The 27,496-nt window shown below is 32.6% G+C and overlaps 2 protein-coding genes across 2 annotated transcripts in view; both read right to left on the bottom strand.

Moving 5' to 3' along the window:
- The window catches only part of LOC118202477 (polynucleotide 5'-hydroxyl-kinase NOL9-like), a 131,894-nt gene extending 126,236 nt beyond the window's left edge, over positions 1 to 5,658 (bottom strand). The window contains exon 1 of the mRNA XM_085824039.1: positions 5,513 to 5,658. The gene's annotated coding sequence lies outside the window, so the exon portion shown is untranslated. The remainder of the gene's footprint in view (positions 1 to 5,512) is intronic.
- On the bottom strand, positions 141 to 13,114 carry LOC146995477 (uncharacterized). Its single transcript, XM_085823121.1, has 3 exons — positions 12,790 to 13,114; positions 11,320 to 12,089; positions 141 to 288 (listed from the first exon to the last, which is right to left on the bottom strand). Exons 1-3 carry the CDS (start codon positions 12,943 to 12,945, stop codon positions 141 to 143), a joined length of 1,074 nt encoding a protein of 357 aa, XP_085679247.1. The 5' UTR covers positions 12,946 to 13,114.
- Between the last annotated feature and the right edge of the window lie 14,382 nt (positions 13,115 to 27,496).

Here is a 27,496-nt window from a genome sequence, read left to right as displayed (position 1 = left end):
CCAATCAAAGTATGAAACCACCGCTTCTTAAAAAATATCTTGAGTCCAAGCATGCCAATTTAGAGGATAAATCTGAGAATATTTCCTCTTAAAATATTCTCAGAGTTCAAAAATAGTAAACAAGTAATGAAAGGTTTTTTTTAAAGTGAAAAGGCTTTGGAAGGTTCTTCACTTGAAAGTTCTCTTGAAAATTCTTCTATTGAAGGTGGATTTTCTGGTGTAGTACCAGAAGCAGCACCAAAATCCTCACTTTGACTTTCTACAAGTTCAACATTTGATGTAGAAGAACTATTAAACAGATCTTTTATAAATTTTTCATAACATGATTCTCTTTTCTTCTTTTTTGACCTACTAACAACATAACTAGTAAGCCTAAGAATTGCCAAGACTGGACAGGCTCACACTGTTGGAGAAAACCTTATATTACTGGCAGCTAAAGATAACATTTTAACATTTTTCAAGGAAAAAGCAGCTAATGAACTTAATACGGCTTCATTATCAAATGATACAGTAAGTCGATAAATTCATGAAATAGAAAATTCCATGAAAGAGACACATAATCAAAAAATAAAACAGTGAGTATTTCTCATTGAAACGGGATGAAAGTACTGATATAACAAACTTTGTTCAATTATTAGTTTACATACCTTTCAAAAAAGATAAACAAATTGCCACAGAGTAATATTTATTTTGTGAATCTCTTCACGATAAAGCAACTGCAAATGAAATTTTCAAAGTAACTGAAAATTTTATGTGAGAGAATGATATTCCTTGGAATTAGTGCTTTTCACCATGTAGTGACGGTGCTCAGGCTTTAACATGAAAACTTTCTGGTGTTACTTCTGAAATAAAGAAAGTTGCACCTGAAACTAAATTTACTTACTACACTACTCCATTCATCGTGAAGCTTTAGTAGCCAAAAAAACTATCTCCAAAAATCATTTTGAATCAAGCTGTGAAACTGTTAATTTTATTAAAGCCGAGCTTAAAATTCAAGAATATTTACAATTTTATACCAAGAGATGGGCAGTCAGCATGAAATGCTTTTATTACACCCCCAACTAAGGTGGTTATCCAAAGGCAAAATTTTAAATAGTCTTTTTAAAGTTCAATCAGAAATTAAAATTTTCCTCAGTGACTCAAAATTTGAATTGCAAAAATGTTTATTTAGTGAATGAAGGTTGGTGCGTTTAGAATATTTAGCTGATATTTTTGGAAAGTTAAACGAATTAAATTTAGATTACAAGGAAAAAGTGTTTATCTGTTTACTGTCAGAGATAAACTAAACGCAATGATAAAAAAAGTCAAGTTAATAATCAAAGAACTGGATAATAAATTTTATTTGGAAAAAAAATTAGGCATAATTTTGCTGGCTGTACTCCAAATTATTTGTTCTATATTTTTTTTTAATCTTTCATACAAAAACCATACGCAGAATCATTGAATAAACCCGGGTGTTCCATTAGCGGGAACACTGTGCCTTTAGCAATCTCATGCTGTTACGAATCAGAACATCTGTGCTTAGGAGAGAACACCCGTTGTTTACGTTTTCTGTTTCCGTTGTATTGGGGCGGAATGAATTCAAACAAATCAGTATTGAGGGGTGAGGTGTGTTTTGTGATATGAAAGCCTTAATATTGGCATCTCAAATTTTTTGGGAGTAGTTTTTAGGCAGGAATTTTATTAGTAGCTTGACTCATCTTTACTTAGACCTGCGCGAATTTTTTGCTGTTGCTTTTTAGTCTCATTCCCGTTTATTTTCAATAATTGTGTAGATATTTTTCCTGTATGTATATATTATAGGCTTATTTTTCTTTATTGTTAATATTAATAGTAGTTGGTTTGTGCTTCCATCAAAAAGGTGTGACTTGCTTTGAACAATTTCACAAAGCTAAGAAATAGGAAAATTTGTAAATATTTTTGTATATAGGACTTGTGTATATAGATATTTATCTCACTTATCCATATATATTCAAGAATATGGTGTATATCCAGGAAACCATATATACAGCCATAATACAGAGTTTTTTTTCATTCTTATACAAACGCTTCCCTGCAATGCTCGCTTAGTCACACTTTTAAAAACTCTGGCGGCGCAGTGTTCCACCTCATGGAACACCCACAGAATTAAAACGGTAAGTGCAATTTTTACAAAATTTTACCTGTATACTCTTTTAGGACTAAATAGACTGCATACAACATTTTTTGTTGAAATTCCGACGTTAACGTATAGTGCGCCGCAAAGGGTTAAAGAGGACTCACTATATTTTTAATAAAACATGTACATCTTAGTTACACACATGCTGCATTTTGATTTTCTGTCAAAGCAGCAGTATGGCCAGTATTCCCTTTCACCTCCCTTTGTCAGACTTATAGAGGGCACTTCCATTTGTCGCGTAAATATAATAACAAAGTTACACATACATGTATATGTTTATAATTACAATTATTTTGATTGACTCTCTTAATTCAGCTGGAGCCCAAAATGAAATTGTTTCTCTACTTAAATTTATTGTTCAATTATTTGTCATTTAATTAATTTTTTTTATTTTATCTTCATTCATGAATCTACTTGCTGCTGAAGAAAAAAAGGGAAAAAATATTCATTTTAACGTAGCATATATATATCGGTATGGGTTTTTGTCAGTGTGAGCTTTTAGCAACGTGGGCTTATACCTATGTGGGCTTTTATCAATGTGCGCTTTCAGAGGTGTGGGTATTTGTTGCGTGGGCAATTATCCCAGTGGGGTCATTTTTTGTGGGTTTTGTTACCATGTTATAGACATAAATGCTCCAATCTACTATGTCAATGCAAATCCAGTTGATTACAGTGTAAATTAACACACTGACTTGTTTCTTGCATGATTAGTTTTTACAGAATTACTAAGCTAACTTCAAATTTCTCATTGTTTCATAGGAGAATGATGTGTATACACTTCAGTACCTGGGGCGAAGGCCCTACCTCTGTCAAACAATTAAATTTTCCTAATTTTGTTTGTATTAACAAAACAAAAAAATCCTAAAAGTTTTAACAGTTAATTGAACCATGTGAATATTCCTTAAGGTAGAAAAAGTTAAGTAACAGGCAGTACAACAAGTAACATCAAGTTAATTTGAAATTATTGAAATCTAGTGGTTGATGTTAATTAATTAATACGGTAAAGTGGTAATATAACTTTAATTTGGAAAAAGAATCAAAATATGAACCGAAACAGAGTTGAGTGATGGGGGAAGGAAGCTGATAAGCTGAAAGAGAGACATATATCACATGGAAATATAAGCAATAAGTAAGTGCCGTTCCTTTGGCAAGAACATTTAAAGGGGCAGAGATTTAAAGGGCAAGTACGTACTGTACAAAGTTTGAATACATTGAGTTAAATATTATGTACTGAGTGGACACTGGTATTTTTAAAAGGCATAACAAGATACAAAATAAACACATTTAAGGTAAATACATATAAAAGAGGAGACATATACATCATAGTATAATCATGGGTACAGTATATAATACAGGTGCTGGGTGAAAAACAGGTACTAGTAGAAAACATCACTCAGTACTTACATTAAGTATCGCCATGGGGCGTTTGCCGTTGGCAGGATTGTTAAAGTCATACATATTTTAATGACTGGATTTAGCAATCCTTGGTTTGTCCCTATTTGAAATATACTAGCCCTGTTGCTATAGCGACCGCCACCCGCCAGACATCGTGACGGGAGGTGTTCTTACCGCAGACAGACAGTAACTGATTTGCAAGAATACACCCATACTGGGGAAGCATAACAGAGCATAGGACACAATACGGACTTATAAATGATTAATTCATTGTCCATAGACAGAATGTCGTTTCGAGCAATTAAGGGGAATTTGCTTTACGAGCTTGAAACTTCTGTAAGATGTTATGTGTGGGGCCCACGTGAGAGAATTACTGAGGATCACCCAAGATAAAGGACCTCCTTAGCCCAGGTAATAGATGCTCCATAAAAGTGAAAATGTTTGCCAATTTCCTTTTTTTTTTTTTTTTTATAAACAAGATAGCATGTTTCTTGTCTACGTTGAACAGAATTTTCCATTTTTTGAAGCCAAATCTCAAGTATGTTTATGTGTTCTTGTAACTGTTGTAGTATGACTGATCCAACAAATGCACATTGTGTCAGGATCACTCTATCACCTGCGTACATCGTGAGTGCCATGTTGGGTGATTTATGAATGTCGTTCATGTATATATTAAAAGGTTTGGGTGCCAGGAGAGACTCCTGGGCTACGCCTGCTAATATAGGGCATTAAGTGGAATGTGAGCCGAAGACATGAATGATGAAGTGTCTACCACTCAGGTAGATGTGATGTAATTTGGGAAATACGGGAGTGCTTCCAGCTATACACGATCGGAAGCCTTGGAGTTGTCTACGAATATTTCACCTGTAATCTTCTCGTTCTTCATACCTTCAACTATTGTTTCAACGACTTTGTAGAGTTGGTTTGTACGGTCTAGTCTTTTTCGGAATTCAAATGGAAAGGGATGGGAATATTGTAATCTTTCAGATTCCAAATCTCTCCCTAGTATCAGTAAATAATATTAAAAAAATATTCAAGCCTGGATAATGGACAAGTACCTTATCCTCTTTTAACAACGTATCTATTTACATTTGCTTAAAATAGATTAATAATACAGGTAGCATCTAAACCGCAGACCATTTTAACTAGTGGGTAAAACAATTAGTGTAATGTATTAAGGATAAATGAACATTCAACATGACTGCACTAACTGAATATGTAAAAGCTGATAGCTGTCTGTTTAGAAACTAACACTGGCTTTAAAAAAAAATGGCAAAACGCTGTGATTTTAGTAGACAGTTTGGCTCTAGTGTAGAATTGGGTGCCCCTTCGATTGGCGACAATTTTTTAAAAATTTTGGCGATGAAACCTCACTTCTGGTTACCACGATAGTTTTAACTTTGTTTTAGCTTCCCGATTTTATTTAAATGAAAATAGATTGATGTGTACATGGACATATTTAAGGCAGTGCACAATACCTAGTTTGTGCAATTCTAGGATGTTTTTTTAAGTAAAACTAGATCGATGTGTACATGAACACAGATCTTGTGTAATTCTTTGACTTCTTATTTTGGTTTTGTCTTGGTGTCAAAAAAGAATCGCCAATAAACAAGGGGCACCCTATTGTAAACTTTTACCGACAATTTGGATTAATGTCACAATTAAGAAGCACTCGTTTAGAAGGTAATATACCAAATAAAACACAACAATAAATTTACGTTAACTTATAAAAGCAAACATCAAAACATTTAATAGAAATTCTAAACTGCTCTTTCAATACTGAAAGAAAATCATTACTTCGATAAAAATAATGTTACCAAAAATGTTGCTTTTTAATGCCTATTCTTAAATCTGGTTTCAGATTTTTGTTTCAATGAAACTTTTCATACACACATATATATTTAATCACATTACACAAAATTAAAAATTATTAAATTTCTGAGTATAATTCAATATTACCTTTAAAAAAGCCGTAACTAATTGTCAATAAACATCAATCCTTTGCCGCAAATCTAAAGCATGAATCCAATAAACGCCATCACGGATGCCACCGGAAATTAGCTTTTTGCCAATTGCTTTCCTTTCACTAGTCTGATTTCAAAGAGGTTAGAATAGATAGAATGAATGAATAGATGACAGAATGGAAAATATGGAAAAGGCAGTAGTGATATGGATAGAAAACCAAAATCAAAAACAGATTCCAGTTGATAATAATGCTACTACAAATAAGAAAATAATTTAAAGATTTAAAAAGCACTTAAGAATGAATCACCGTCGACTTCGTCAGATGGAAAAAAGGTATCATTTTCCGCAAATCGTGGTTGGTTTAAGAGATTTAAACAAAGACATTTTTTACATAATCTAAGATTGAAAGGAGAAAGTATATCTGCTGATTCGGAAATCATTGGCGCCAACTCTTATTACCCGAAGCGATTTTCTCGGCCGACTTTCTCATAGAGCAACAATTTTAAAGATCTGCGCATGCGCCAAAAATCGGTCTCTGCCACGATTTCAGAACACAGCGTGTTCTGCCAACACCTCCTTATAGAAGGAAGCCGGGACACTGGATTGTGACGTCACGCGTAGTCGTCTATGTCGAAACCCCGAGAGAGCAACGAAACAAAACAGCCTGCGCGTTAGTGCCGTACTTAACGTTGATTTCACTATTTGATATAGATACTTGGGTGGAATTTTATTCAGAGATTCAATTATATATAATGAATAATTTAATTACTTCAAAATTTAACACAATAAAATTTGACATAAATTTAAGAATTTTTTGTTTCTTATTTCTTGGCTTTAATGAATTATACTTCCTTGTAGGTTTCACAGCAGCATTTAAAAAGTTAAAAATCAGCCATACTAACTCAAAAAAGGAATTTCTGACTTTTCCCTCATAATTTAATATTGCTTTATATTTTTCTAATATTTATGAAAAAAACCCAAATTATCTGCATACAAACTATTACTTATCATTTCATTTTTCTTCCAATCAGTAATTTGTCTTTAAAAGAAAATGGTATAAAAATGCACTAAATTTTGTCTATAATATGCTATGTGTCTTGCAAGTTTCAAATAAATTAGTATATCAGAGGTTTGCTTAGCAAATAATTCAATGTGCAATTTAAAATTATTGCTTAAATCTGTAGAACCAATAATATTAGTTGTATATGTACTTAACTGTATTGTGTTAGTTATATAGCTGAACTTGAAAATAAAGATTCACAAGTGAAAAATAAAAAAAAATTATTTACAATTTTATGCAAGCAGTCAGCATAACAACACAACACCTAAGTTATAACATACAAATAAGTTAAAACCAGCTGATCTCTTTTTATCAATAAATTATTCAAACTTTCTTGTAAAAATTGAAGCAGAAATCTCATTAAGCATATTGCCATACTAAGAAATCTCATAAATTCTTATTTATTAACAGGTGTGAAAATTTCAAAACTGCTTCTATATTAATTGGGTCTCATCAGAAACAATAAGATGAGACTATGTGACCTTAATATTTAAATTTTGATACTGCAAGTTCAAGTTTCTATTCGTTAAATTTCAACCCATTTTGTCTGGCAATTACAAACACCGTTATAAACTTTTTACAACAGCCAATTAATAGTTTCAAAATGTATTACGATACTGCCATAATATGGATAAATATCGGGCAAACACTTGAGAAGACCGTCCATTACCATTTAAAACACTTCAGGTGCACAAATGATATTAAATTTTATACGATGGCTATTATTATTTATGAAGCATATAAAGATACATTCAACAGCAAATGGATGTCAGCATCACCAGTATATGTAAAAACATTTATTGATGTTGTGTAAAGGAAGTGATTATCAGTTAATGTTTCAAATATAGAAAATAATAAAAATGTTTTACCTATGCACCAGTATCCAATTTGAAAGTATCTGGTCACTACATGCAACACAATTTTGTTGTAATTTTTCCAAGCTAAAATCGTGATCTTCTAAGTTACTCGCTATCAGGCTTGTTTAATTTAAGCAAAGAATATATCAAAATGATTTGTCCAGAAAGCCACCAGTCTTAATTATGGGACACCGGTAATTTCAAAATGCACATGAAAATCACAGGTTTGTGAAATGAGTGCTCCTAATCAGAGACACCCTTTATTCAGCCAATTCCGAGAATAATAGTAGGAGTTATTACAAACCTGTTATTTTGTCGCCATGCTGAAACACATAACTGTTATCTTGATAAAGTAATTTATCATATGGTAACATGAAAATTATACTCAAATGATATAAGTAATGGCCACTTAAAGACACAACATAGACCCTTTTTTACACAACAACAAATTAAAGACAAGGAAATGAATTTTTCAATATTTTTAAGTGTAAAACAGTCAGTACATGCCCATATAAAAAATATAAATTATAATGACCCATTCTCAGTATAAAAGCAGCAGTTACCATAAACTTGTCATCTTGTAAGCATGCTGAAACACAACTTTTATCATGAGAAAGCATTTTACAGTATGTTAACACCAAATGATAACCACTTACTAAACATTAAGTGGTAGCCATTTAAATACAACCCAGATACCATTTTATGCAGCAAACACTCAACAGCACGAAAATGAATTTTTTAATATTATCATCTTTCAAGTGCTCTGAATATAAAACAGTCAGTGCATGTCCATATGAACAAAATTATAATGACCCATTCCCAGTATAATAGCAGCAGCTATTATAAACATACAATTTTCTAATCATGCTGGAAACATATAACTGTTACCTCGATAAAACATTTTACCATATGTTAACACAAAAATTATATCAAAATGATAAGAGTAGTGGCCACTTAAAACATAACCCAGACACATTTTTATGCGATGACAAATTAAAGGCAAGGAAATTCCTTCTTCAATATTTCAAGTCATAGAGTGGATATACATATAAATATATTTATATACGTTTGGTGTGGCCGATTGCAACCAAAATACGAGGTGCACATATACATGTTATAGCAGTCCTATATACAAAATTTCAACGTTCTGAGGCTACTCGTTTTTGAGTTATGTGAGATATGTACGTACGCACGAACGTACGTACATACGTTCGTACAGAAGCCACGAAAAATTCTCTTCAGAATTAATTTTAGTTTAAGTTTTTTTAAGCAGTTTTATAATTTTTTTGAAGGAAAAGAGTATTTTATTCTGTCCTTACGTACAGATATGGTGCAAAAACATCGTTAAATTGCATTCGATAGCGGTCAAAATGGATATTTTCGGTGAAATATGCTGCCTGAAACTTTTCGCGATTACAATACTTCCTTTTTACTTCGTACAAGGAAGTAAAAAGGACATGCCTTCTTCAATATTTCAAGTCATCTAAATATAAAACAGTCAGTATATGTTCATATCAACAAAATTATAATGACCCATTACCAGTATAACAGTGGCAGTTATTATATACATATCATTCGGTAAGCATGCTGAAACATCACTTTTATCAGGAGAAAGCATTTTACCATATGTCAACACCAAACTTATACCCAAATGATAAAAGTAGTGGCCGCACTAAAACACAAACCGAGATACTTTTTTACGCGATGACAAATTAAAAAAAGGACATGCCTTCTTCAATATTTCAAGTCATCTAAATATAAAACAGTCAGTATATGTTCATATCAAAAAAATTATAATGACCCATTACCAGTATACCAGTGGCAGTTATTATATACATATCATTCGGTAAGCATGCTGAAACATAACTTTTATCAGGAGAAAGCATTTTACCATATGTCAACACCAAACTTATACCCAAATGATAAAAGTAGTGGCTGCGCTAAAACGCAAACCGAGACACCTTTTTACGCAATGACAATTTAAAGGCAAGGAAATGCCTTCTTCAATATTTCAAGTCATCTGAATGTTAAACAGTCAGTATCTGTCCATATCAACAAAAGTATAATGACCCATTACCAGTATAACAGTGGCAGTTATTATATACATATCATTTTGTACCCATGCTGAAACATATCACTTTTATCAGGAGAAAGCATTTTACCATATGTTAACACCAAACTTATATCCAAATGATAAAAGTAGTGGCCGCACTAAAACACAAACCGAGACACTTTTTTTTACGCGATGAGAAATTAAAAAAAGGACATGCCTTCTTCAATATTTCAAGTCATCTGAATGTAAAACAGTCAATATCTGTCCATATCAACAAAAGTATAATGACCCATTACCAGTATAACAGTGGCAGTTATTATATACATAACATTTTGTAAGCATTTTGAAACATATAACTGTTACTTTGATAAAGTATTTTATCATGTTAACACCAAAATTATACCCAAATGATAAAAGTAGTGGCCACATAAAAACATAACGCAGACAATTTTTTACACAACAAATTAAGGGCAAGGAAATGAATTTTTCAATATTTCAAGTCAATTATAATGATAAAGAATCTTACCATATGTTAACACTAATTTGATATCCACATTAATAATAAGGACCACTTAAAATACAACCCAGACACTGATTTACATAGATGCATAGAAATGAATTTTTCGTTACTATTACTTTTCAAGTGATCTCAAGGTTAAACAGACAGCATACATGAGTAGAAAAAAAATAATAAGGAATTCACAATAATGTGTAACAGTAACTGTTAGATGCGAAAATATTTTTTCAACAGCTAGTATGTGTTAATGCAAAATGTGTTTCCTTAGTTAGTCCACCACTAGAACAGCCTAAAAGTTTCCACTGATCTAACCACTCAAGTAACTTATTTAAATAAATATATCTAACATCATCATTTTGCACAGTTAACGGCTTTTGATACTCATTCATCTTATGGTGTCCTTTAAAGATACTTTTGACATTGACTATTGACCACCATGTAGATATAATTTTAATAAATTCAGCTGTTGTTTCGTAATTTAAAATACTATTTTCTTTACCAATAACCATTATTGCCTCTGCAAGACGACTGTCAAATATTTGTAATGCTAGCTTGACATTTTGTCTTTCCAAATTGGTTGGATACAGAGCTTTCAGAGTCAAACCATAACTATATTTTACAATTCTGCCTGCCTCTAATGAATGGAGACGACTTTTTATGCATGCAAATGCCGCTGTTTCGACCTTGGAAAAATTTTCAAAATTTGGATAAAATAAACATTGCCTAGAAGTTTTTTGATTTATCCAGTTGTTCCTGACACACTTCAAGATGTGCACTGAGTCAATAACAAAAAATAGTGGCCGAGATAAGTCTGCAGGGTTTTTATACACAATACTAATTTTTGGAGGCATACAAAATAATGACATGGCTTTTTTATTTATTGAATTATTGTCAGAGACAACTGCCACAATTCTATAACCTATATTTTCTAAACCAATTATAATTTTCTTAAGATATTGATACAGATCCTCAGCATTTAATGATTTAACTGGTAATATATGTGCCACATCCTTGAAAGGTGATAATAAGCTACGTATCATAAAAACATAAGCACTTGTAGCAGCTTTTTCATAGTTGTAGGCCATGCCACACAAATTTCCTCCTTTAAAATCGAAACATGAATTTAAATGCACTTCATCCATCATAATAATTACAGTTTTATCATTTTCTTCTAAATCCTTGCATCTTTGTTTAACATATCCTAAAAAGTCATCATTAAATTGCTCAGTAATAGGATTAAGAGAAAACGTTGAACAAATTCTACGAATAGTACGTGGATGGGGAATAGAAATGTAACCTGAATGTCGTAAAAACTTGTATGCATGTGGTGAGATCGAGTTTAACAAACTGCAAAAAATAAGTAAATCTGGAGTATATCGATACTTCTCTTTCTTTACGTTTAGTTTATTTACTTGCTCTGAAAGGAAGTTCAGTTCAGTTTCTTTTTCAGGTAACACTCTTTTCAATTCTGAAAGCATATCATCCACAATTTGTATAGAATTCTTAATATATTCTTCATTTTGTAAGTTATGAGACAGACTTTCAACTTCCTTTAGTACTTCTAGAAACATATTTACATTACTAATTTTTAGAGGGAAAACAAATTTACCAATAGATTTTATAGCGATGTTTTTAATATAAACACATACTGTTAAATCCTCATTTATTACTACCGATTTCTGAATTTCTGGAGCTGGGTCACTTAAAATATCAAGTAACATAGTTGAATTTTCAGTATGTACAATTGTCCAAAATGTTTCTAAAATCTGATGTTCTAGGCAATTATTGAATTCAATTAAACTTTCAAATGATCGTTCATTATCATACCGTTCTTTCATTTTCAAACTTTCTTCTATCGCTTTCTCCAGGTATTTCTCTTCTAAACGAGCTTTCTTCTTTTCTGGTGACATTCTCGATACAGAATTTGATGACATGTAGGATGGGCCATCAGGGAACTGAGAAGGTATGCATCTTTTTTTCAAACGTGGCCTAGAAATTGGGGCTTTAATTAACTTCGCTGATTTCTCATCATACATTTCGATTTCTCGTATTATTTCATCTGATCGAAAATGTAATTCACATACCTATAAAAGAAAATATTCAAAAATCAACTTGTTGTGAGTACAAAAGTTAGATGCATGTTAATATTTAGTAACAGAAGTCAATAAGCCCTATGATTTAAATAAATAATTTGATACATAAATACGAATTAAAAAACCAGTAATATCATTTCAATTACGTGTATAATTTAAGTAATTTGTAAAATCTGGAATGCTCATCATAATGATTACAGCTTTATTTACATTTAAAGAAAATTATATATTTGAGATAATTGTTTACAACAAACACTGGTTACCAAATACAAATAATTACCTTAAATACATCATACCAAACTTTCATATATCATTACAAAAATTTTAAAATGAAACCTATTATGATTACTTAGTAGTTCCTTGTCATATAAATTATGATAAATTTGGAATAACTACAGAATCTGCCTGCACAGTATACTAGAAAGCATTTACAAATTATTGGCATTTATGTAACTACTAAATTTAGAATTATTCCTGTTATATGGAACTTTATTTCATTCATAAAACTTTGAAGGAAAATATTTTTTTGAAATGATTAAAACAGGCAAGATTAAAATCTTTCAAACATAAAACTTCTTACCCACAGATCAAAATCTAATATCGTAAGCATAAACATCACATACCTATCAATAAAAGTAATAAAAAAATGTAAAGATACAAAACATAAAAAATGCAGTAAAATTGAACTTACTCTGGTATGTTTAGTAGGTTGAAAGCCATCTTTTCTTCGTAGACTCCTTATCCATTTCATCAGGAGTTCAGTCTCATTTGGAAACTTGAATACAGGCACTTTTGGTCCGTTTTTATAATTACCACGACATGTGGCTACAGCACATTTATGAGGCATCGTATGAAATTATAAAAGCACGAGACAATATATAAAAAAAGCACGAGACAATATAAAAACTCTGTCGCTAACGCAAATAACCGCTCCACGTTCGTCGCTCTTGGCTCAACTACGGGGCTTTGATTTTGTTTGAAGGAGCGAGGTGAGTCAGAGACGACTACCTGTGACGTCAGAGCTTCCCCTCGCTTCAGTGTCCCGGCTTCCTTCTATAAGGAGGTGTTGGTTCTGCCTGCCCGGTATGGGCATACTCTTGTAAATCACTTAGAAAATGCAAGCAGCCTAGAATGGGGCAATTAGACAAATTCGCAATGCCCCCTGGTATGTTAGGAATAGACAGCTCCACAAGGAGCTAAAACTTGAGGAACTCAAGGATTATTACAGCCGCCTATCGCGGAATTTTTATGACAAGCAGGAGGCTATTGACAGTACTGCGATAACTAAGTATAGATATGATGTAAATAATCCTATGAATATTAAGCGCCCGCGGGCCATTATGTGTGTTAACCTACCTTAATTTCTGTGTGTAATGACTGATTATTATTATACATATATAATCTACAAATTTCTGTACTGTTATTGTATTATATATTATTTTTTAGTATCATGCATGCTGTCAGTTTAGCGGTACCAAAGTAGCGCACTTACCTCTTTTGTTTTGCCATGTTTGTCTATGTTCTCTTTCCAGCTCTACCACTCGACAGCTTCTGTGCTTGACTGGCTTTCTATCCAGATTATTGCTTTAAGTTACCGATAGGAGATATGCTGTTAAAATTATGTACCATTACCTGATAATTATGTATATCCACAACATTTTAAGATATGTTCGTTAATGCCTTCAGTTATAATTCACGTATATTCGAAACTATACTATAATTTGTCCGATGAGGGGTAGGGTTAGTAATACCCAGGTACCCTGGTGTCTGCACCACTTTAGTAGGCGATAGAACACAGCGTACATTAAAATCGGAGTCTCTAGCCAATAAGATTGCTTGAGTGATCACGTGCTTTTCTCCTCATTTGAAATAATAAACATGACTGTATTTCGTTAAAGCGAAACTTAAATTTTTCAACTAACAGATTTCTGTAGAGAAAATGTTGTATTGTAGGACACGAGCAATGTAAATTTTAAAAATAAAAAATTAAGGTATTCTCTTATTTTGGTAAGCTTTGTCTTCCCCATTATTTTATATATTCAAATATTTTCTATTCCGGGGGGAATTATTTTAACTCCCCCTAGAAAAGTTCCAAAAACTATTAATGATGCCATGTCATGGGTGAAGTGTCTGGTATGCAAATATAGGAAAATAACACTTCTCTGACTCCAATAGAACAAATATTTTATTCCTTACGAAGTTATATATTCTTATTCATGAAATTTATTTACATTTTACATGCACATTGAATCGCGTGACAGAAAACCGAAATTTGTTAACTTCATTCTTCGCGGAGACTAGAAAGTGTTGCCATTCCGATTTAACTAAATTTAATTAGAAACTTGACGAAATTGAAGCGACACTACACACCCCCTTCCTAGTGACAGCGATTATGGAAGATAGTCTTTAAAGTGACTGGGGAACTTCACATGTCTGCTGGTTCTACACTGACTACCAATAAGTATTTGGACACCTATGGAAATGACGATATCTGCTGTCCTAACGTACGTCACGGACTCCGCTGGTATATATCGTGTAGGAAACAGCATCGGCTTTAGTCGCATGCAAGATGCCTCGCAGTTCGGAGCTCTCTGATTTCGAGAAAGGTATAATTATCGGGTATCGCAAATGTGGCCGATCCTTAAGGGACATATCTAGCGATCTGAAGTAGCCAAAATCGACAGTGGCTTATGTGATTGAGAAGTGGAAGGTGAGCGGTGATTGACGGAATGTGCTCCGAGTCGGCAGACCAACGAAACTGGGAGATAGAGACCGACAAGTGCTGTCTGTGTTGTATTTTATATGTGTTGGGTACGCGCTCAGTGACGATTACAAGATGTACACAAACATCGTTTATTCTACATTGCTCATCCACTATTCTATATTACAGTTATGATTAAAGATAATAATAGATAAGGTTACAATTACATATATAACATCTCCCTTTTTTATAAAAAATAATAATAGTAGTAAAATTAAACATATTCTTTTAAATAATAAGGTTTCTTAACAGTCCTACCAGATCGAGTAACGTAGTTATGTCCATTTGAAAAATTTGATGATACTATACCTCTTTCGCTATTTGGTGACAAAACACTTCTGTAAGATTTTGAAGGACTTACAGGCACATCTAAATTTGTAGTGCTCCTACTATTTTCATGTATGTCGGGTTCATCTATAACTTCATTCTCATAGTTGTTTTGTATTGCAAATTCTTCCTGATTAGTTCCTTTAAGAAGGTCTCTTCTGTTCCTTTCTACACTTCTTCCATCTGTTCTTATAATCCTATATGAACATGATCTTTCTGCTTCTTCTATAATTTTCCCTCTTTCATTTAATTTTTTCCCTTTCTCTTTTATGTAACATGATCTCCTGTTTTCAGTGATTTTAGCGGTCTTGCATTCCTATCATAATAACTTTTTTGTAAGGTTTAAATCATGCTCTTCAGTAAATGTTGTTTATGGTCTTTATATCGTTTAGCTTGGACAAAATTCTCTTTTATAGGCATCAATCCCTTTACTTTTCTTCCAAACATAAATTCTGAAGGTGACTTAATTTCATCTGAAATAGGAGAGTTACGATATTCCAGTAATACTAAATATGGATCCTTGTTGTCAACTACAGCTTTTTCTAACATTCGCTTGATAGTTTGAATATGTCTTTCAACCATTCCATTAGACTGTGGGTAATTTGGACTTGAAGTTCTGGTTTCAAAATTCCATCTTCTTGCAAAATCTTTATATTTCTTGTAATTATATTGTGAACCATTATCCGAATATACTATTTTCGGAATACCATGTCTTGCAAAAATTGATTTCAATTGCTTTATCACTGCTACACTTGACAAATCTTTCAAATGTCCAATTTCAACATATTTGCTAAAATAATCTATAACTATTAGATAATTCCTTCTTTGAAAATAAAAGAGACCTGTTCCCAGTACTTTCCATGGACCATCAGGTATTTCTTTAGATATTTCTTATTTTATTTTTCTTATTTTATATCATTGGTTATTTAATATTAGCTTTTTGTAAACTTAAACAGTTTGGACAATTCAGTACCACATCTTCAACTTCTTTCGACATTCTTGGCCAATATAATATTTCTGTTGTTAAGTTCTTGCATTTTACTTTTCCTAAATAACCATAATGAATTCTGCTTAACATATCTTTTCGTAAACTTCTTGGTACAACAACACAGGAATTTTTAAATATTAATCCATTTGCTTCTAATAGTTCTTCTCTGAAGTTAAAATATGGTTTTGCCAGTTCTGGAACCATACATTTTTCATCTGGCCATCCAGTTTTAATTAATTTTTTTAAAACTTGTAGTTCTTCATCTTTTTCTGTTTCCAGTTGAAAAACTTCCATTTTACCATTAGACATTGGTATACATTCTACAACCAATCCAACATGAGCTTCTATACCTCCTTCAAAGAAATCAGATCCTTCATCAGTGAATGATCTTGAGAATGCATCCGCTATAAAAAGTTCTTTTCCTGGTTTATATTTTATCTCAAACTGATATGGCTGTAAACTTATACGCATTCTTTGTAGTCTTACAGGGCATTTATTCAATGGCTTTTTGAAAATTGATTCCAGTGGTTTATAATCACTTTCCACGGTAATATTTTTTCCAAATATATACTGGTGAAATTTCTCACACGCAAATACAATAGCTAAAGTTTCCTTTTCAATTTGAGCATAATTCTTCTGTGTATCTGTTAATGCCTTAGATGCATATGCTACTGGTAAATTATTCTGCAGTAAGACTGCTCCTAGTCCTTCTTGAGATGTATCTACAGATAAAACTACTGGCATCTTTATATCATAATACTGTAAAACTGGTTTATTTACTAAGACATTTTTTAGTCTTCTAAATGCTTTTTCATGTGTTGCATTCCAGTTCCAGACAACTTGTTTTTTCAAAAAATCTTTTAAACATGATGTCAATTCTGATACATTAGGTATAAATCTAGAAACATATGTAATCATTCCTAGGAAAGTTTCTAATTCTTTTACATTTTTTGGTGGTTTTATATCTAGAATAGCCTTAATTTTGTCTTCATCTGGTTTTAAACCATCTTTAGAAAATATATGTCCTATATATTTCCCTTCATTCAGCCCAAATTTACATTTATTTAAATTAAATTTAACATTCTTTTCTCTGGCTCTGTCCAACAACTTCTTTAATCTTAAATCATGTTCTTTTTTATCTTTACCCCAAACTAATAAGTCATCTATATATATTTGAACTCCTTCTAAATCACTAAAAATTTCAGAAAAACTTCTATGGAAAACTTCTGGTGATGAACTCAGTCCATATGGCAACCTCAAAAAACAATATCTACCAAACGGAGTGTTAAATGTAGTAAATTCACAACTTGAATCTGACAGTTTAATTTGCCAAAATGCTTTGTTTGCATCTAAAATACTAAAGACCTTTGCATTTGTCATTTGAGATGAAATTTCTTCAAAGGTTGGTATGTGATAATGTTCTCTCAGTATATTTTGGTTAAGGTGCTGAGGATCTAAACACACTCTTAAATTACCATCCTTTTTCCTTACTACCACTAATAAATTTACGAATTCTGTTGGTTGGTTAACTTTCTTTATAATACCATCTTTTTCCATTCTTGCTAATTCCTTTTATAATGGATTTAATAAGCTAAGTGGAATTTTCCTACAGGGTTCTATTTTACCAACAGCTCCTGGTTTTAATTTAATATGATATGTATATCCAGTTAAATTCCCAATTCCTTTAAACAAATCTTGATATCCTTTTAAAGATTCTGATAACTTTTCATTGGAATCAGGATTTACTGTACAAATCCTTTATATTAGCTTTAATTTTTGCAATGTAGGTAAACCTAAAATAGCTGGAACAGTTTTATCACATGCTACGACTTGAAATTCTATTTCATCCTTGTCCCCTTTCGATGTTTCACATAATAATTTACATTTTCCAACTACAATTGTAGTACCATTGTAATTATTTAAAGTGACTTTTGATTCAGTCAAACATTTATCTCTTAAATTTAATTGTTTAAATTTAGGCAATGGTAGCACATTACACTGAGCTCCAGTATCCAACTTAACAAATAAATATTTAGATATGTTTACTTTTAGTTTTTCAAACCATTCGGTTTTATTTTTAGAGAATGGATTTGTATCTTCTACTGACCCTAAAATATATTCATTACCATTATTATGTAACTCTAAATTATTGTGTACAACATTAACAATTTTATAAGTGCACATTTTAGAAAAGTTATTTTTCTTTTTACAGTACAAGCAAATCTTATTATAAGCAGGACAGTTGTATAACTTATGAAATGTTCCACATTTTCTACATGGTTTTGGATTATTGTACTTATTTTCTTGATAGTTTGAAGAAGACTTAGTACTTTGTTGCTTTTGTTTTACATGATAGTCTTTCTTGCAAGGCTGACTTTTTTCCTCTGAAGGTCGAAATTTATTACGTTTGATAGCTTCTATTTTATTTTCTTCAGTTAAAGTTTTCAGCTGAAGTTCTGCTAATTCAGAAGCTTTACACATTTTAATACATTTCTCCAATGTTAACTGATCTTCCCTTAATAATCTATCTTTGAGATTTTTATTTAGAATTCCACTTACTATTCTATCTCTTATTAAACTATCTTTTAATTCTGCAAATCCACAGTTGCTACTTAATTTCTTTAAATCGGTTAAAAAATCATCAAGCGATTCACCTACATGTTGTGTTCGACAGAAAAATATATGTCTATCAACACTTTTGTTTGCTTTCGGTATGCAAAAATTTTCGAAAGTTTCAATTACTTTGTCAACATCCTTCTTATTTTCTTCACTTAAATTAGAAATATGAAATTTTTCAAGTGCTTCTTCATCAATGATATGCAATAAAATAGCTACTTTAATTTCAGGTGATTTAGTAATACCACCAGAAGCTAACATATAAATTTGGAATTTTTGTTTCCATTTCTTCCAATTTTCGCTTAAATTACCTTCGAAACTTAGATTACTTGGTGGCTTTAATCCATCCATATTTAATTTAGGACTTTAAATAGTTTATATATACGTATTTTTAGCCACGTCCAATAAAAATAAACAACGCACTTACCAGAGATATAAGTTTCGATTTCACAGTAAAGAACTTCCCATCATGTTTTTGTTTAGAATATCTTTACCGAGGCTGCATGGTTCTTCAAAAAAGATTTTCTTTTTTAATCATCGACGGGCTGTGCCATGTGTTGTATTTTATATGTGTTGAGTACGTGCTCAGTTGATTACAAATGTACCTACATTGCTCATCCACTATTCTATATTACAGTTATAATTAAAGATAATAATAGATACAGTTACAGTTACATATATAACACTGTCCAGAGAAATTCGGAAGAACCGCACCCAACCGATGGAGCGACCAACCTCATCCGCGAGGAGTTTCAACAGGCATCCGGGAGTATTGTTTCAATGAATACCATCCGTAAGGAAGCACATCTGCTTGGTTTTCATGGTCGTGCTGCTTTGATCACAAAGTCGAACAGCGCTGCTCGGTTAATGTGGTGCAAAGCACATCGAAATTGGACCGCCAAATACTTATTGGTAGTCAGTGTAGTAGTCTTCGTTTCATGATGAGTTTCTGAATTTTCTTCAGTGTTCTTGATTGCAGGTGTTTCCCCAAGTTCCGCTTTATTGGAATGGGAGTTTTGAAAAGGAATATCAGAATCTTGCACTGGGAAACATGGCTTTAGTCTGTCTATTGAAACTATTTTAACATTTCCTTGTATTTCAATATCGAAATACTTATCCTTTCTTGCTCTTGCAGGATACGGTCCAAGATAAACAGGCTTTAGCGACGAATTATTAATGTTGTTGTATAGGAATACGTGAGGACAGTTGGAAAGATGTTTAGACACAAAGACTGTCCTATTTTCATGGGTGGTGGTAGAACTTGGCTTCATATCTCTTATTATTTTCTGAAGATTTTGAGAAAATTCAGACTGTTTCATATGAGGTACTGTTGAAAAGAATTCACCAAGTAATGCTAAAGGGGTTCCATATACAAGTTCTGTGGACGAGCAACCTAAGTCTTCCTTGATGGCAGATCTTATTCCTAAAAGAACGAAAGGCAATGCTTCCGGCCATGATTTTGATTCGAGTAGATGACATTTGAGACTTGCTTTTAAAGTTCGGTGTTGTCTTTCGATCAGGCCTTTGCCTGTGGATGGTACGCAGATGTAGTGTTTGTATGAAAACCTAGATATTTTCCTAAAGCTTGAAAAAGCTGGTTATCAAATTGCCGACCTTGGTCAGATGTTATGCGATTCGGAATTCCAAAGCGTGAAAACCAAGTATAAATCAAAGCAATAGATTCTGCTGATTGATCTTCTAACGGTACCGCTTCGATCCATCGTGTATAACGATCGATGATGGTTAGAAGATATTTGAAGCCTTTACAAGGAGGTAGCGGACCCACCAGATCTATGTTTAAATGCTGGAATCTGTGTGGGGGTACTTTGAATTCTCCCAAAGATGACTGTGTATGTCTGTGAACTTTAGATCTTTGTCAAGATAAACATGCTCTAGTCCATAGTTGGCAGTCTTTATTCATATTGGGCTATATGAAACGTCGTGTTATAAATTTTAACGTGGATCTTATTCCAGGGTGAGATAAATTATGGATTGAAGAAAATATTTTCTGCCGAAACTTTGTAGGGATGTATGGTCGATTATAATTTGTAGAAGTATCACAGTAAATTTTTTTTGTCGCTGTCCGGTATAGGGATCTGTAGGATTTTTTAGTTTGGGTTGTTTTTAAGTATCTTCAAGTCGTTCATCTTCTTGACAGTCTACCATAGTTTGTAAGTCTATTACAGATGGTACAGAAATGGTGTATATGCGAGAGAGAGCGTCAGCGACGGTATTTTCATCCCCTTGTATGAATCGGATATTGGTTGAGAACTGGCTAATATATGACAGTTGCCTAGCTTGTTGTGGCGGAGCGTTTTCCAAATTTTGTTGGAAGGCAAATGTTAGTGGTTTGTGATCCGTGTATAACGCAAAAGGTGGCCCTTCTAAGATGTATTTAAAATGTTTCACTGCTGTATAGATGGCTAAGAATTCTCTGTCGTAGGCACTATATTTTTGTTGTGCTGATGTCAAATTTCGGGAAAAGAAACTTAAGGGTTGTTTTTCATTGTTAACAATCTGATGTAAAACGGCTCCAATGGCAGTATCGGAAGCATCTGTTGTTAGCGATATTTCAAACTTTTCGGATGGGTGAGTTAAGTTTGTGGCATGAATAAGTGCATCTTTTAAGATCTGGAAGGCGTTTCTTGTTTCTGCAGTCCAGGTTATTTCTTTTCTGCAGTTCCTTTTAATACCACTTAGCAATGTTGTTAAAGGTTGTTGCAGTTTCGCACAATTTGATATGAATCTGTAATAAAAAATTCCCCATACTTTAAAATCGTCTTAAACTAGTAAATGACTTTGGTTCTGGGAAATTTTTGATGGCATCAACTTTCGTTGAAAGAGGTTTAAGTCCTTCAGCTGACACTTCGTATCCCAGGAGTGCAAGTTTTGTTTGACCATATTTACACTTTGCCGCATTAATACACAGGCCATGTTCGTTTAGTCTCTCGAGGACTGCTCGTATATGTTGTAGATGAGTTTATTCATCTGGAGAGGCTATTAGAATGTCATCCAAATAGCAAAACACGAATTCTAATCCATTTAACACACTGTTCATGAAACGTTGGAACGTTTGGGCCGCATTTCGTAGGCCTAACGTCATGAATGGGAACTCGAATAAGCCAAAGGGAGTGAGAATGGCCGTTTTCGGTATAACTTCTTCTCGAACTGGAATTTGTTGGTACGCTCGAATGAGGTCTATGGATGAGAAAACTCTTTTTCCAGCTAAAATGGAACTGCAATCTGTTAAAAATGGGTGAGGGTATCTATCAGGAATCGTGACGTTGTTTAACACTCGATAGTCTCCACAAGGTCTCCAATCACCTGATTTCTTCATAGCGAGATGTAGTGGGCTCGACCAGTTACTTTTGGATGGCCTGCATAAACCCATTTGGAGCATAAATTCAAACTTCTTTTTAGCCGCTTTCAGTTTCTCAGCTGATAGTCTCCTGGCTTTAGCAAAAAGTGGTGGACCTCTGGTTTCGACATAATGTTCTGGTTTCGATGTTAAGATTTTTAACTTTATTATTAACATCATTCAGTTTAACAAATCCGGAAAATCGTTAAGGATACATTTATACGGATCATTTACGGCATTTAAAATCGAATATTATTATTGTTATTTTGAAAACAAGGAGTTCCATTGGTTGTTAAGAATGTAGTACCATCAATCAACTTGCGATTTTTAGAATCTACCAAAAGGTTAAAATTTGCAAAAAAATCTATCCCTATTATCGGTTTGTTTACCTCCGTAATTACAAAAGGCCATGTGAATGATCATCTGAGTCCAAGATCAAGCTTGAGTAATTTTTGGCCATATGTTTTGATTTTCGTACCATTTGCAGCAAAGAGTTCTAATTTTGAGATTTTTTATCTGCAGGTAAGGGAGGAATGACGGAAATTTCTGCTCCGGTATCTATTAAAAATTGGGTAGCCGATTCTTTGTCGCTGATGAAAAGACGACTCAGCTGCACCCCTTGTCCTTCTGTCGTCAATGAGAGACGGGGAGCTGGTTTTCCGGACTATTTGTCTGTGATGTTGATGAGTAGTTTCAGGGTTGTTTACACTTAAATGACTTATCACCGAATTTTTTATGATAGTAACAAATATCACTAGATCTGTTACCACTGTAACTCCTATCTCTTGATTTCGATCGGTTACGACAATAGGGACGACTGGGGCGTTGCTTGTTTAAAGCAGAAACTTGTAAGCTGAGTTCACTAACCTGTTTTTGTAAACTTTTAATCACTTTCGTTTTTACCTGCTATTTTTTTAACAAAAATTGAAGTATACAATTATAAAATGAAAGAAAAATATGAACTTACATTTTTTTGAATCATTTAATCTGTTGTTTATTGGTAAGTACCAAAATAATCGGAATCATAATTTAGATAGCAATGAAAAAAATTTGAAAAATGTAATATCAAGGGCAGGAATAAAAAAATTAAAAAGAAAAACAAAAAAATTAAAAAAAAACAAAAAAATTTATAAATAGATAAAGCAATTTAGAGCCAAATTAATGGATCATGAAGATTAAAAATAACAAAAAAATTTGAAAAAAAAATCCAATAATAGGTATCGTTTTTAAGATTTCGAAGATCCTTTAACCGCCCCTCCCTGAAGTACATGCCAATCATCCCAGTCTATGTCTCTAATAATTTCGAGAAATTTAACATATGAATACTCATTCAATGCAAAGCAAATTTTCCTAAACAAATACCAGGCTATGTATCCTTCAAAATCTCCTCGACGATTGTAAACCGGCAAAGAATTTTTGAAGTCACGCCATTGTCTTTCAACTGTGTTAGTGTGAGCTCCGGTTTTAGGATCTACGAAATAGAGCGAATGCTTAACTTGCAAGTGATTAAAACCTTCTTCGCTCAAACGGTCATAAGCTTTCCAGCAGTCCGAAATAATTTGGGTTCCCGGTTCGATCCAATCCTTAATTAAAGGGAGAAGAGTATCCGCTGTTCTGTCTGGCACAACAACTAAAAAACAGCGACCTGAATCGCGCTCTATTCCCCCCAAAACCCACTGCCGTTCAACGAATCGACCCTTGTTAAACTTTCATTTCCCGATTTTGGACTCATCAATCTCCACGATTTTCCCTGGCCCTCCGATCTTCTCCGTTTTAGTTTCTACAAAATTAATTAAAACGTCGGTTACATAACTGCGCCAGTCGGCTACAGCTTCTGAAAGAATACCAAGCTCACATTGAATTCTATCGTACGAAGAACCCATGAATATTTCGTACACTAGAGCTAAAATGACAGCAATTGCAAGTTTACTGCCGGTAAAAAAGAAGGAATGTCTAATATTTTTACCGTTACAGCGATTATTTCTTCCACCGTGACCACAATACCATATACTGCCATCCTCGGAATCGGCTCTTTTAACCATCTTCATCTGTGATCCACATTTCTCGCACTTCATTGAAGAAGCAATTAGCGAGGTTTCTTCCAAAAATTTAAAATAAATTTCCTCTGACATTTGTAACAATTTGTAAACAAATCTTTGATTAGGAAAGCCAGGCTGGCCAAAATAAGGTCTCAAAGGACAATTTTTTGATTCAATACCAATAATTCTTGGTACTTACCAATAACAACATTCATCTAAGAGAGAGACATCTTTGAAGGAATTCCAAGATATGAATTAAATTTTAAAATGGCGCGGAAATGCACAAATATTCTTTAACCAATCAGAGAGCTTATTACATCACGCCTAGAATTAAATTTGTTTAAAAATTCATACATAATAAAATCATTTTTAAAAAATGCAAAATTAAATTGTATTTTAATATTTAGCAGCCATAAATTATGTTTAAAACATTAGATTAGATTTATACATATTAAAATCAATTACTTTTAAAGTAAGGTGACGTCATTGATTACATCATCCACAACATAAAATTTCATAAAATACGATAAACAAAAAAAATTTTATTTCAAATAAAAATGCAAAATTAAATTGATTTTTAATATTTAGAAGCCATAAATAATATTTAAACCACGGAATTTATGCACAATAAAACACATTATTTTTTAAATAAAATGGCAACAAAGTATCGGTTACCATAAATAACTTATCCAGCAATGGGTTTACCATAAGTTGTATTACTCGCCAAAAGAAGAATCGCCAAAAATTCGCCAAAATCCGTGCAACGGTCTACCAAAGTAGCACCAAATATGGTTTATTCAACTAGAAGCACAATTTAGAAATTCCACCACAAGATAATAAATATCAAGCAATTAAAAATAGACTAATTTCATTATATGCTGATTCAGAGACTCAAAAGACTCAAAAATTACTGAGTGAATTAGAACTGGGTGACAAAAAGCCATCTCAATTGCTGTGTGAGATGCGTAATTTGGCGGGCGATAAAGTAACAGACACTTTCCTAAAAACATTGTGGCTACAACGTTTACCCGTTAATATGCGTAGCATTATATCTGTTAGTGGTGAAGATTTGTCAAAAGTGGCTACAGTGGCCGATAAGATTTGAGAATTAAACACTGTTACTCCCCAAATAGCTGCTGCATCATCCATATTACTTCAAAAATTCTTTGCCGGTTTACAATCGTCGAGGAGATTTTGAAGGATACATAGCCTGGTATTTGTTTAGGAAAATTTGCTTTGCATTGAATGAGTATCCATATGTTAAATTTCTCGAAATTATTAGAGACATAGACTGGGATGATTGGCATGTACTTCAGGGAGGGGCGGTTAAAGGATCTTCGAAATCTTAAAAACGATACCTATTATTGGATTTTTTTTTTCAAATTTTTTTGTTATTTTTAATCTTCATGATCCATTAATTTGGCTCTAAATTGCTTTATCTATTTATAAATTTTTTTGTTTTTTTATAAATTTTTTTTTTTGTTTTTTTTTAATTTTGTTATTTCTGCCCTTGATATTACATTTTTCAAATTTTTTTTATTGCTATCTAAATTATGATTCCGATTTTTTTGGTACTTATCAATAAACAACAGATTAAATGATTAAAAAAAATGTAAGTACATATTTTTCTTTCATTTTATAATTGTATACTTCAATTTTTGTTAAAAAAAATTAATACACTATTTTTAAAAATTGCTGAGATAATTATTGTCACATATGTTTTAATGTTAATTATATTCTATATAACGTATTTTAAAGCATTTGAATTTAATTATATTCTAATTCTTTTAAATGTTGGATGATGGTTTTTAATTCGATATTCAATTTCAGTAATATTTTAATCTAATTAAACGTTGGCACAATGTTTTTATAGCGGTGTTTTTATTCTCTTCTTTGCTATATGAAAGTAATAACCGAACCAAAACCGAAAGTAATAATAACTTTACTTTAGTGTTTTATACTCATAGTAAATGCATTTATTTACACTTGCCTGCCATCTTAAAAAACGGCATTTTCAACAAAAAATTAATCCATTACTTCTAACGATATTTCTTTTTTTTTTTTTAGTTTCGAATACTTTACTATACGTGAAAACAGCGTTTTTCAAGATGGCTGACGTTTGTAAATATCGCGCCAACAATTGCGCCAACGTAAATCGTCAAAAATCCGTGCAACCGTCTACCAAAGTAGCACCCCATATTTTAGGATCTGGCTTCCGAAAAGGAGGAACTTTAGCGCTTACCTTGGCGACAGACGTTGCTTTAATTTCGGTTGTTGCTTTAATTTCGGTTTCCTCTTCGTCAGCCATTGTAGAATTCGATCACGCCGGAATACACCAGTGAAGTGTCTGGTATGCAAATATAGGAAAATAACACTTCTCTGACTCCAATAGAACCAATATTTTATTCCTTACGAAGTTATAGATTCTTATTCATGAAATTTATTTACATTTTAAATGCACGTTGAATCGCGTGACAGAAAACCGAACTTTGTTTACTTCGTTCTTCGCGGAGACTAGAACGTTTTGCCATTCCGCTTTAACTAAATTTAATTAGAAACTTGACGGAACTGAAGCAACACTGCAATGGGTACTAGATGAAAATATTCAGAAACTACTTGAAACTATGGTCGCACTTACTGAAAAAATTCAAAAAGCAAAATCTCCAGTCGAGAAATTAAGGACTGGATTCATAGCAGTGCAGAGACTCATTCACTTTCCCGAAAATGGGAGTTAATCACTTGACGAAGTAATAGATTTTCTGACATATCATGAACGCGCGATCATAGACCAGTGGTAAACAGCAGGGCAGGTTTTCCTCCGGACGTCGAGATCGCGGATTCGGTCGCTCACAAGTCACAAGCTTAGTTTTGTGTTAATTGAGTTTTGCGTAAACAAATTACAGCAAAATTTAATAGGATATTGCTAAATTTTATTAGCTGATTAACTGATAGAGTCATATGATCACAGTTTTCAGACTGTATTAGTTATTTAATTATGCTGATATTTTAATGTTTAATAAATGTACTACTTAAGACTTTGCCCCTTTACGATATATCTTATTTGCAATTTTTGCATTGAAATTACAGTGTTGCTTTGTAATGTAGTAAATCTTTATTCTTTATTATTACTTTTTACTCATACTGGTTTGATTTTCATAACATTCTTGTCTATTTATTCATTAATAAAGGTTTTGATTTAAAGCACAGTAGTAACTTATTTTTTATGAAACATGGTTATTTTATTATTTCAAGATTTAAGTGCAAAAATAGGAGTACCAGAAAAGGAAATTAAAAAAAAATAATAAAATA

The sequence above is a fragment of the Stegodyphus dumicola genome, chromosome 9, assembly GCF_044657685.1.
Source record: "Stegodyphus dumicola isolate Sdum_Otavi_A_Nest chromosome 9, ASM4465768v1".
Classification (NCBI taxonomy): Eukaryota; Metazoa; Arthropoda; class Arachnida; order Araneae; family Eresidae; genus Stegodyphus; species Stegodyphus dumicola.
Note: the sequence above shows the minus strand (reverse complement) of the source record. Positions and strands in the feature narration are given on the sequence as shown.

What these genes read in the sequence shown, in the direction of transcription:
- LOC146995477 (XM_085823121.1), bottom strand. Translation starts at nt 12,945, where the DNA reads ATGCCTCATAAATGTGCTGTAGCCACATGTCGTGGTAATTATAAAAAC. An exon ending in AACCTACTAAACATACCAGA is followed by an intron (nt 12,090 to 12,789) that starts GTAAGTTCAATT and finishes TTTCTTTTATAG; the next exon opens with GTATGTGAATTACATTTTCG. An exon ending in ATCTCACCACATGCATACAA is followed by an intron (nt 289 to 11,319) that starts GTTTTTACGACA and finishes TCTGTTTAATAG; the next exon opens with TTCTTCTACATCAAATGTTG.